The following is a 13,172-nucleotide window of genomic DNA, read 5'->3' on the forward strand; positions in this document are numbered from 1 at the left end:
AACATCACATATGTACGTTATGGACTAAACATTAATTCACTGAAAATTTCTAGACATTTGGTATAATAGTTAAAAAGTTACAGCTGTTTATGTGTGTGCCATTTTCCACGAATACGCCATTTAATAGGGTTCGATTTTTTTACCTTTGAATCTAACTATTTGTTGGTGGTTAATTAAGTATGATTCAAACCATTTGAGAACTCTAGCCTCAATTCAATAATGGATAATACATTGAAAATCTGCAATATCTGCCAGTTTTTAATAGATTTCTACAGAACAATCGTTTTAAAATGGACATTAAAGAATCTTTTCAAACCAGATACCTAGTTTCAACGAGCAGCCATTTTGAGTACATTCCCAGTCAACCTACGATACATAAAGAATTACAAACGTTGAAATCAAATTCGATGTGCATTTTCTAATCCCCTACATTTTCCCTCACCCCACTCCAATGCAAAAAAAAATAGAGCGCTGCACTGGTAGCTGTAACGAACGTGTACGACTACTTGGATGACATAACGATTAAGAAACTGGTGCTACCAAAGCTAAAATCAGTTTTTGAGAAGAACCAAAGCGATCTGAAGATTATGGGCAATGTGCTGCAATGTGTGGAACGAACTCTAGACAAGCTCGACAAGTCACAGGTGAGTGGTGGATTTGCAACGTCGATAAGATGTACGATATTTGCTCGTTTTCATACCATGTTACGTTACATTTCATCTATTTCAACATTCTTGCACAGATAAATCTGTTGCTAAAGCGCTCCTAGTTGCGTTTGCGGAGCAAGATTTCAGGATTATTCCAACATAAAACTAAAATTGAACGTTTGGGTAATCATGCTTTGTTTCATTTTCTCCTGCAACGCTGATGCAACGGATAACAGATAATAGACGAAGTACTGCCTTTGTTACTCGAAGTTAGGTTAACGGATCCGGATATTATTATACGAGTTGTCAGTAAGTATTGATGCAAATGTATGCCATCGAATGTTTCAGTGGTTATAGATTTCCAGTTCGAGTACAAAAAATATACAGTTTACTGTCCTGGTTTCATTTTCAAGAACGAGCTTACCCGTTAAGAATACTATTTATTTCTGAGTGCAGTCCAACTGCCGTCCCTCCCCTGTTCCACTGTTAATAGGGAAGCACAGCAAGGCACTCGCTTCTCTAATCCTTACAAGACATGATGATAATGTTGATGCCTATTGTGTAACAATAAGCTATTTAATGCCTTATATCTATATCATTCAATTCCCACGAAAATAAAGTTCCACCTTGGTACTATTTGCTTTATAATAGCTGCAACAATCCCGTTCTTTCAAGCCACGCGAAAGACCATGCTGAATATGGAATATGTTTGTTTTCCATTATGCGAGCATGAATTCAAACAGTCAAGTCATTATGCGCCAACGCTTTCGGGGCATGAAAGTCATTCCTTCCATTGTTTTATTCCGAGCAAGAGGATGCTGGGTAGTCCAGCTAGTAGTAGCAGTACATCACTACATACAGTATAATGACGACGAGTGTTTGTGGATTGTACTGCATGGCAACCCGTATGCCACGGACTTTCTCGGTAACCATGAGTCCAGGGGTCAGAATATTCAAATGGAGGGATTATACTCCGATGGCTTGCTGAAACTCTCCGGATGTAGCGCAGAGTGGCAGAAAATGAGATCACAACGTTTCAGCTGTCCGACCTGACCATGTGCACACTCAAACTGGACGACATTTATGAAACATAATAGGGTAGAGCACTACTTCGGCCTAAGCGCCCATTTTGGGCCTATCCAAGCAGAAAACATCAAATAAATCTATGATTTCGGTGTTAACAGGTAAATTATGCGTTTGGTACGATACTTTAGTTCAAATGCTACCGAACGAAGTCAATGAGAACGCGTGATATGAATGTTTGCACCGAATATTCTCAAAAACAGATGAAGTGCTTCAACCGAATCAATCTTTACCTCATCTAATAGGCCAAAGTGAATTCATTGGCGTTTCAATGGCGTTTCAATGCGTTAGGCCGAGTTTGGAATCCATAGGCCAAGTTTGGCGTCAAGAAGCAGTCTTAGACTTTTAACAATATCTCAACAATTTGTTTCTCTTTAGCAAATCTTACTGTACGTGCGGAAAGGTAAATAAATTTGGAAGCCATCAGTAATAATAACTAAGTGCGGGTTGTGCTTGATAGGCCGGAAATGGGGTAGTTAACCCTATGTATGCTTCCATCTAAAAATGATGCAAATGATGCAAACACTGATGGCCTCGGTAGGTACACCTTCTAATTAGTGCGAGTGCGACTGATTCAGACTGCAAATTAGACTGATTGTGCATCATCGCAAAAAGATGAAAATTCCATTTTTTAACTTTTACTACTGGTGTCAAGTGGGAGCAACTATGCTAGATGTATATTTACTCTGCAGAAAAATACGCTTATTCTTGTTTGCTGAATCTCGGTAAATAGGTAACACCAACCAATCATGTTTTACTGAGGTCCTAGCGAAAAGTATGTACGTTTGCAGCTACTCCACATTAATGTTGGTACTTTGAATTTCTTATTTATTATATGGAATTATTCCATATCTGGTTGAATGGGGCTAGAACAATGAACTATTTTTGGAAAATCTATATAAAATCAAAGTTTTAATCTGTTTTCAATTTATTTTCAAGACAATGAGTTCATAGCAACAAAAAACTGATTAATTGAAAGCCTAAAAAAAAATTACTGGTGTTTTATGATGATCAAAATAATGGGAACAATTCTTGAATCTCTGCTGCTTGGCAAGATGTTGTCTTTCCCAACCCCCTGAGCTCAAATGATATTCAGGAGAAAAAGGCAAATGCGCTATCCCATTGTCTGTGCCTTAAAAAACTTATGCTGTCTGGACCCCAGATCAAAATTTCCGTGTATGTATTAGCGAAATTTCAATGATTTATTGAAATTCAAATGCTTTGCCAAGTAAAGTTAGTGAACTTAAGTTAATATTATCAATCATTGTTTGCGGCCGATCTTTCGTGGGAAGGAGCTATGTAAAAGTGTACTCATGAAGTGGAATATTTCAATGTTAGAGATGCTGTTGCTTCCTTTCTCAAATATGTTCAGGAGCACAAAGTCTTCAAAACCACACCAAACCAAAAGATATAAGATTTTCTTACAATTATGAGGGATTCACATCGCAGGATGTTTGTGAAGACCACCTCAATAGAGGATGCAATATACCAACCTGCGGTCCAATGCAAGAAATTGGAAAGTGAAAAATGGGGAGTGTATTAGTGAGTGAAATGAATCGTGTCGAAAAAAAATTGTAAATGCTGCCGACTGGAGTCGAACCACGAACGTTGCGATTTTCAGACCTGTGCTTTCTCCACTGCTCTTTCCATGCTTCTGAATAAGGATAGTCTAAAAGCGAATAAGAAGCGCTCATTTCTTCTCACACTCGACTTCGTATGCTTGAATCGTGGCAAGTGTGTGCGTCGTTCTACAATGTTATAAATAAAAAGCTTGATGGTATAATCGAAAGCGTACACTGAACACGAAAAAAAATATGGTAAAAAATCATAACATCATCTGCATGGTCAACTCATATCATTATCTGCGGTATTTGCTGCGGAGGATGATAGGAAATGCAACTAACATTCAATGTCATACATTTTTGGTTTGCGGATAGATAGCCCAAGTAACAATTCAAGCTGAACAGTAAGAACAGAAGCTGATTATTGGTTGATTTAGGGTGTACAAAACTGATTAACAGCAGGCTGAATATATTGTTGATTAGTAGTGCATGAAGCTAATTGTATCCCCATAATTCAACCTCAATAAGTTACCTGGTCAAAAGATTGAACAAGCCTTATTTTAGCTTAACACTACTCCACAAATCAGCAATGCACTACAAATATTTGGATAGACTGATTTGTTAAATGTAGTCAGTGTCACTCACACTCACATTTCCGTCATTTTAGTTCTTCTAAATTCACTGTCTACATTTCTAACCCCAAGCAGCAGCAGCAGCAGTAGAGATAAGGTCGATGAGCTTTTTAGAAATATTAACATTTCTATTTCTTTGTTTTGAGTGCTATATTGCACTGAATTTTCAGACAGCATTCCGAAAATATAACTCGATTATGGCACTAAAATAGCTTCCACATGACCATCGAAATAAATCGCGCACTTGAGTCCACATTGTGTTAACCAGTGCTGAGATTTGTCATTGTCATTGACAGACTTTCGCGCGATACTGACAAAATTGTTCGTCACATAGTCACTGACAGACTTGATCCTCAAAAAAACCTTCGTCAAAATCTCATTCATTTTTTCGTCAATGACAAAGATTCACCTGGTAACAAAAAGTGTAATTTAGTACATTCTGTGTCACATTATTGTTATCCAAGTAGCTCAGGACGTAGATACTTGTTCACTGAAATGGATCCATGTAATTGTTTTGCTCAAGTCATTTAATTTCGTTACAAATTTAGCTAATAAACAAATCTGCACATGTTCGTCACTGACACCATTGTCATTGACAATTGACATGGTTTGCCTTGACTATGACTGTTAGCTCAAATGAGTGACCAAAGCAGAATTGTCAATATCACCGTGTACTGTCGAGATTTTGCAGCACTGGTGTTAACTACTCTTGAAAATGAGAGGAATGTTTTACTGTCACCAGTTGTTGTTTACAATTCTGCATTGCTGTATAAACCTCTTCTGGTTGCTGTTATTCAACTTAAATTTGACGTGTTTACATTTTGCCACACATATGCTTAAGTGGTTCAGTAGGTATGATTGATGCCTATGAATCAGCGGCTGCCGGTTCGAAATGCAAAGGTAATTTTTAGACAGTATAAATATGTAAATCCTATTCAGTCCCATAAAAATACATATGATATGTGGTCTTCCATTTTTTTTTTTTTCAAATTAAAACTAGAAGGCTGAACAACGGTTGGAAAAGACTGTTATTTAATGTCATAAAAAGCTCATAATTTATATTACTGTTAAGCTTTCGGCTGATTAAAATCACCAGATTTAGATGTTTAAAAGCTGAACAAAGCTTAACGTGGTCAATGTACAACAAATATTCAAACTAAGGCTGAATTAAAATCCATTAAACAACACTTATTAAACAACTTATTATTTCACAATTTACACATTAGATGGCGCCAATACGAAAATAATCAAGATACGCTATCTTATATCTACAGATCCTGCTCATATGGAAGCTTCTTGTCGTCGGCAAGATGGAAAAGACTTATTCTAAGGTAAACAGTTCTGCTCAGAATACACTCACCAGGTGGCGCTAGTGCCATTTATTTTTAATTTCCATTTAACTTAACATCATGACTTGAACGTTCATATTTTCAGCAATATTGTTCAGATGGACTACAGCTATTCTATGATAAACATTTTAATTCGTAATTTACACTCCAATTGGCGCTAGTGTGTCATTCATTTTAAATTTGCTTTAACTTTACATCTTGACATGAAAGAGGTTCCCATCTTTGGCAAAGTTTTTCAGACGAACAAGACCTAATCTAGAGTAAACAGTTCAGTTCAAAATTCAGTCAGGATGTTAAGAATAGGCAGAAAAATGATATCACCTGGTGAGTGTATTATGAGCTGAACTGTTTGCCATTGAAATGATCTAGTCTAAATAAACAACTTTTCCGAAAACGGGAACCTTCTTTCTAGTCAAGACGTTAAGTAACAGAAAATTAAAAAAATATTTCACACTAGCGCTGTCTGAGTGGAAGTGAGTGAACTCTGATATGTTTACTATAGAATAGGTCCAGTTCATCAGAACAACTGTACCTATCAAGTCAAGATGTTAAGTTGAACAAAATTAAAAATGAATGTCACACTAGCACGGGCTGCACCGTTCTAAAAATTCATGTAAATTTCTGCGAGATATTAAATTAACGCTAGATTTGGCATAAATTTATGCGATATTTCGTGTGAATTTAGGCGCAATATCGCATAAATTAGCAATATTGTATGCAAGCTTGTAAACGATATCGCTGTTTATGCTCAAAATTATGGGAGATTGCAGGGAGATTTTACGCGATAGTTAAAATTCAGATTTGTTTTCTGTGCGGTGAATGGATTCTAAACCAAACTGTTTACTATAGAATAGGTCTAGTCCATCTAAACAACATTGCCGAAGATAGGAACCTTCTATCTTGTTGAAATGTTATTTTTTTTAAAGTAATTTAAAAATGCATGACGCACTAGCGCTTCCTAGTTAGTGAATTCTTAGCTGAACTATTTACCTTAAAATAAGTCATTTCCATCTGAACAACTTTGCCCAACACAATAAGCTTCCATGTGCGCAGGTTTCTTAAATATAAGATAACGTTACCTGTTTATTTCTGAACTAGCACCATCTAGTGTGTAAATTATGTATATACACTATCCATAGTTTTGAACGAGTGTACCCCATTAGGCATAAATACGTTAGGCATACGGACGTTAGGCATACGGACGTTAGGCATACGGACGTTAGGTATACGGACGTTAGGCATGATGGACGTTAGGCATAAAGTCATTAGGCATAATGGACGTTAGGCATAATATACCTTAGGCATAATGGACGTTACGCATAAAATAGCTTGCTGCTGTGCAACTCTAGAAATCTGTTCCGAGCATGGTAAACAATGCTTAAATTAGGCTAAGCGTTGAATAAAAAATTATACAAGTTAAACAAACGTTTATTTAATAAGCACAGTTTGGAATCCATTATTTATCATATCATAAGTGACGTAGCTACATATTTGCTTAGATCCAAGATTAGTAGCGATAGCGGTTAAGTAATCTGGCAACGAAAACTCAGCATAGTTTTGAACTATATCTTGAAATCAATCGCATCTAGAAATAAAAAAAATCACACATTTGTTGTAATATATTCTTACACACATATTGCAATTGTCAAAGAAGAAAAGGCTTTGCTCAAAGAACAGCTCATGAAATAAAGAATGGTGAATTGTGTGATTTTTCATTCAATAACAAAAAAACAGCCAAGGTTGAATAAAATATGATGCCAAAGAACAGCTCATGAAATGAAGAATGGTGAATTCGGTGGTTTTTCATTCAATAACAAAAGAAAACATACCTGCTGCATCCAGGATTTCCTGTCATATTTTTCGATACAAAGATTCTGTTTTTGTTGTCATCAGAATGAAAACTAGCGGAACCGTCTGCTGACGTGAGGGAGCGATGTGACGAGTTGTTACGAGTTGCCGAAACAAACAAGGAACTGTGGCAAACGTAACATCTGTAACCCAATACTTTGCCTCTTCAAGACGTCGCAAGTTTTCATGAGTTCCAAAAATTAAGGCTCTTTCATTATTGTCACCGAAGTCAGCAATCAATAGACGCTCCCCAATATCATCTTTCTGGAATTCATCGGAAAGATTATGCCTAGTGTCCATTATGCCTAACGCCCTTTATGCCCAATGTCCATTATGCCTATCGTACATTATGCCTAACGTCCGTATGCCTAACGACCGTATGCCTTACGAGCATATGCCTAACGACCGTATGCCTAACGTCGTGTGCCCGTTTTGAACACCTTGTATTCCTGAAAATATTTGCTGAAGGTTAGGAATTTCACTTAGATACGGCAATTTTAATTTGTTGCCAAATTGACCCCAGGGTACAGACAACGTAATTTTTTCGAACAATTTATAGCACGATATAATTTTCAAGTTATTTGGAGCTGTTTTCATTTATTATAACAGATTTCTAGTGGTCACACCTAGTCACGATGGAATTATAAAACATATGTTACAAATAAAAAAAATACAACATGGGGTTAAATTGATCCAAGGTACAGTTTTGGCTGTATAAATTCCGATTGTTATCAGATTTTGATGAAACTGGTTGCAAATTATAGCAATACGTATATATTTTCCAATATATTTACAATAGGGTGGATTCATGTACTTTAATACAAATTACTTATTATTGGCATCATCCATTCCAACACGTTGCTCAAAGTACACTATGCTAACTTGTGAATCTTTAAAAGTGGTAAAGATGCATTTTACACACTCAAATTTGGACAATTATTGTTACAATACGCCTTTTTAATAGGGGCCATATATATACCGTGTGGAGAAAAAAGCATGATTTTTGACTCCCTCCTACCCCTCCGTGGTCAAGCGTGGACAGAAGCTTGTCCATGTTGGCTTTATTTGAAAATTATCACAAAAAAGATTCGTGTCGTGCACTTTTTTTTTAACTCATTATTTGTTCCACATTCAAAATAAATTACTTTTCATTTTAACCTAGGTGCTCCAGTTACTACAGTAACTTACCAGCCTTAATTGTTATGATATATATCTAATTGTTTTTACATTGTTCCTGCCTTGGCAATTCAGTATTTTAAACAGGTTTTCTAAACCTACATGTCAGTATAACAATTAACATCTTAAAACTAAAACTAAGAGTAGAAGGATATACAAAATTCCATCATCACCTGGATCTTTCATATTATGAAACTTTTTAGTTATAGACCTTACTTCGTCCAAATCAGTCCCCCAGGAATCATCAAAAATATTCCCGAGAGAAAATATTCAAATAATCCCGAGCATCCTGATTCTCAATAGGACTAGTAAGACCAAAACTGAAATTATGGGAACTCTCGAATTGCTTAGCAAGTTTCTGAGTTTTTTCCGAATTTGTGATCAAAATTTGACCAACTTCTTTAAGCGCTGGAATAGGCTTTTGAGGTTTTTTCAAAATTTTTGTGAGTTTCTAAAAGGGTAGAGAATCGCTTTTTAATTTGTTTTTGCAAATCCCGCCAAATAACTTTCATGGCAGGATCGCGTGTTCTTTGATATTACCTCGCATTTTGGTATTGAGACAGCTCTTGCTTCAATTATAGAAGTAGTCAGAGATTCAAGAGCAAAAAGAATTTCATCTTTGGCTTGCAAAGGAATGTTTGGATCAAAGTTATATTCCATAAAAGTTCGATATTGCTCCCAATCAGCTCTATGGTAATTGAAAGTAGAGCTGTTGGGATTAGAAATTATTTCTTGGGATATTTCAAAAGTTACTGGAAGGTGATCAGAACCGAAGTCAGCATGGGTAACCAATTGGCTACAAAGTTGACATGAATCAGTTAAGACCAAATCAATAGTTGAGGGATTTCGTGCTGAAGAAAAGCATGTTGGGCTGTTTGGATATTGAATAGTGTAATAACCTGCAGAACAATCATCAAACAGAATATTATCATTGGAATTGCTTTGCGCATTGTTCCATGAGCGGTGTTTTGCATTAAAATCACCAATAATGAAGAATTTAGACCTATGACGGGTAAGTTTCTGATGGTAACCCTTGAGAAAATTCTCTTGCTGGCCTACGCATTGGAATGGCAAATAGGCAGCTATAAACGTAAGTTGTCCAAATTTTGTTTCAACAGAAACTCCCAAAGTTTCAAAAACTTTGGTTTCAAATGAAGAAAGAATTTTATGTTTGATTGAATCTATGAAAAATGATGGCAACGCCACCACAGGCTCCATGAAGACGATCATTTCTATAAATGAAATAATTTGCGTCCCTCTTAAACTTATGGCAGGTTTAAGGAACGTTTCAGTTATAACGGCAATAAGCACGTTATGAACTCTCATAAAGTTAAATAGCTCGTCTTCATTATCTTTAAGAGATCGAGCATACCAATTTAAAACATTTAATGATTTAAAATTCATTGCTGAATTTCAAAGTCATGACAATATTGTTCGCAAATTTTACTCCAGTTTGAATAGCATCAAACATGGAATTAGATTTAAGCATATCAGAAATCATGTCAATTAATGATTTCTGTAAAAATTCCATTTTAGGAGCAGTAATGCTTCTTAAGCCAAAATTGTCAAAATTTCCGTTTGAATTCCATTGATTTTAGAATAAGAATTATTTTGATTTCTACCCGGTGCAATAGCAGCATAGGTAGCTCCATTAACTCGCTGAATATTGTTAGCAGCGAGGGTATACCTACTCCCCTGAAAAATTTGAAGCAGGGGTGATATTTGTACCTATGGGTACGAATGTAGAATTTGTTCCTCGCTGACCGTTGTTAACAGCAGAGGAATTTGTACCGTGGTAGCGGTGTCTACCTGTCACTTAGAACGAGAGTGTAGGATCGCTTTGCGAGCCTTACATTCCCAAAAATTTGTGGGTTTCACCACAATTTGAACATTTAAATTTCTTAGGATCTTCCTTCACAGGACAGTCGTCCTTTGGGTGAGAGGAATCACCACAATTCGTGCATTTAGCTGGCATGTAGCAATTTTTAGTTACGTGACCCCATCCCTGGCATTTTCGGCACTGGGTGAGGTTTTGGAAATATCCTCCAGTCTTCCTGAAGTGTTCCCACTTCACTCAGACATGGAGCATAAGGCTAGCTTTTTCTAAGGCCTTATGGTTGTTTAGTTCACTAGACTTGAAGTGAACTAAATAAAAATCATTAGAAATCCCGTTCGGCGAATCGCCACGAGGGGATTTAATTTTAATTTTGATTACTTGAAGTGGCACAACTTCAAGTAATTTTGTCAGTTCATCTTTGATCTGATCCAGGGATTCACCACTGGCAGTCCTTTCATGACAACCTTGAACACACGTTTAGTTTTGGTGTCGTAAGTAAAAAATTTGTGCTGCTTCTCAGTAAGATACTTGAGAAGACATTTAAATCCGTCCAAGGTTTCAGCCAATACACGGCATTCACCCCGACGTCCAATTTGTAGTGAAAACTTAACCTTCACGAAGTTCAAAAGTTCCATGCGAAGAGCATGGAAATCGGAAGTGGTTATCACAATAGGGGGAATCTTTTCCTTCTTGGCATTAAGCCGGGAAAATTTACTAGAATTTTTCTTGGATGGATCATTCTCATCAACCGTGAGCAAATCAAATTGATTGCTCAAATTATTTTCATCAGAAGGGGGATCAAGAGTTTGCCCCTTTCTTTTGCGTTTAGGCGCCATGGCGGCTTCCAAGCAGATTACTATAAGAATCTGAAGGATCGAAGAGGAAATTTCCAAATCGATATCCAAGAAGGATTACCTCGGGTAGGGTCCAAACAAGTATCGAAGAGGAATAAGAGTTGAAAAAGGTAGACATTTTACAGGTTGAGCACTCAAAAGTGATGTTTAAATTTGTTGTAGCTTTAGGTAGTAGTAACATAGAGGTAACTCTAAGAGTAGAAGGTCCCGAACTAACGTGTTCAACTTTTTGGCTCAGCTCTGGTACTCTCTTCGGTCCCAAGCTAATCGATTCACCCCTCGAAACATAGGAAAAACCAATAACCCCTCAATTCATCTGTCAAACTTTCATAGCGAATCAAAACAAACATTGCGTAGTACTAGAATTTTGACTAGAATGGGATACGTTAATCGTTTGCTTGGGACCAATAGGCTAGTCAAGTAGTGAGCCAATTTAAAATCGTTAGTTCCGTATTGATTGTTGGTAGTAACACTTCCTTCAGCAAAAAGCAAATAGATCCGCACGGAAAGAGAGCGCGATGCGGACTGTGTCGTGCACTTTCGTTTTCAACTTTGTTTTGTTAAAATCAGTACTTTAAATACGATCACTTTTGAGAGTACCTTCAACATGTTAAGGAAAATTATGAACTGATTGTCCACAATAGGAAATGGAAAACATCACATAGATGCATTTATTTGCGCTAACTATGATTGTAGTAAAAGGTAGCCCAATGTAAAGCCAACGTAGCCGATTGAAAATGAAATCTGGGAGTGCCTGGGAATCCCACGATAAATGCTTGGAAACAGCGCTATCGAATTTAGGCTATTTAGTTGACAAATGTCTACAGTCCATACAAATTTGCAAAAAATGAATAAAAATTTGAAAAAATTGTATGCACGATTGTCTACGCGGGGGGAGGGAGGTCTAGTTTATGAACAGCCCCTTGGTACCTTTTTCTTTCATTAGGCTGTGACAGTTTATAAAGAAATGTAAAAATGTATCAAACATGTGGAGTGTACAATTTCTTGACAAATGTAAACTAGGGTAAAACGGACAACTTAGTGACCTTGATTGCAACTGAAATTATATTTTTCCAGACCAAATATTAAGTGATATTTATTTCGGAGCTCTAACATCAATAATAAAAACCTGAATTCATCCACCTATTTTGAGATGTGACCTTTCGCACTAATTTATTTTCCGACAAAAACATTTTTTTGTTCCCGGGTGGCATACGGAACATGTCCGTGACCGAGCAGGTATCGAGATATACCTTGAATTGGGATGGATTAGCCTGACATAAGAGGTAAAATACTAAAATAAAATACCAAATTTTGGTATCAGGATTAGGTATTCATGAGTTATTTCCTCCTCCTCAGGTGGGTGGCCAATGTAGTCCACTGCACTCAATATAACCACCAATGACAATGTGTATCAGTTCTCATGCGATGGTTTTGATGATGATGGTTTTGAGTCAATATGCTTTTGACCACTTCCCCGGCGATAATATGTTTGGATGATCATGTTTTCAAATTTTCTTGCGATTTTGTGTGCCACCTTATGGGTTTGTAGCGTTTATGGTCATTTCTAGACCTGTGCTCACTGGACCTCTGGTCTCCGGAAGAATTCTGACCATATCTCCCGAACCAGTTGACCGGTTCCAAATATGTTCGGTTCATAATAATGTGGCTATAGTACGTTTCATGTGGTACTTGTCCAATTTGGTGCAGTGGTTGCCGAAAACCCCGCACTGCGATGATCATTCGCCACAGCTAAATTATTTTTCGCATTAATTTAAAAAAAAAACCCATCTTAAATTCACTGATGAGACAGCGAAACCTCATTCCCATGCTCCTTCTCTGACCATTTCCTCTAAAATGACAACCCTCTAACCCCGAGTAAACCTCGATAAACCGCGAGTAATCGGTCCCATCCATACTAGACGGAGATTTATGCAATACATGTTAGTTACTACAATTAATTATTAATATATTATTTTTCAATTTTTTTTTCAGGCGAGACGTTTCTTTTCTATTTTGATGCTAAATATTTTCATAAATTGACATTTTTAATGAATAATTCACAGACACCAGGGATTTTCGTCCTTATTTTATGAATCGGTCTATCAATTATAACTATACATACCCTTCAGTTTTTTTATTTTTTTTTTACTCTTAACTGGAACAGCTTGGTCAGCCTCAGTT

General features: G+C 36.7%; 1 protein-coding gene across 2 annotated transcripts in view; it reads left to right on the forward strand.

Moving 5' to 3' along the window:
* Positions 1-13,172, forward strand: part of bma (SCY1-like protein bma) — a 142,406-nt gene that overhangs the window by 71,933 nt on the left and 57,301 nt on the right. For both annotated transcript variants that reach the window (XM_065238669.1, XM_065238670.1), the window contains exons 10-11: positions 468-644; positions 884-956. In XM_065238669.1, the coding sequence (XP_065094741.1) occupies positions 468-644; positions 884-956 (250 nt within the window). The remainder of the gene's footprint in view (positions 1-467; positions 645-883; positions 957-13,172) is intronic.

This window comes from Ochlerotatus camptorhynchus, unplaced genomic scaffold, assembly GCF_037179485.1.
Source record: "Ochlerotatus camptorhynchus isolate MF236.1 unplaced genomic scaffold, CSIRO-AGI_Acam_v1.1 ptg000867l, whole genome shotgun sequence".
NCBI lineage: Eukaryota > Metazoa > Arthropoda > Insecta > Diptera > Culicidae > Ochlerotatus > Ochlerotatus camptorhynchus.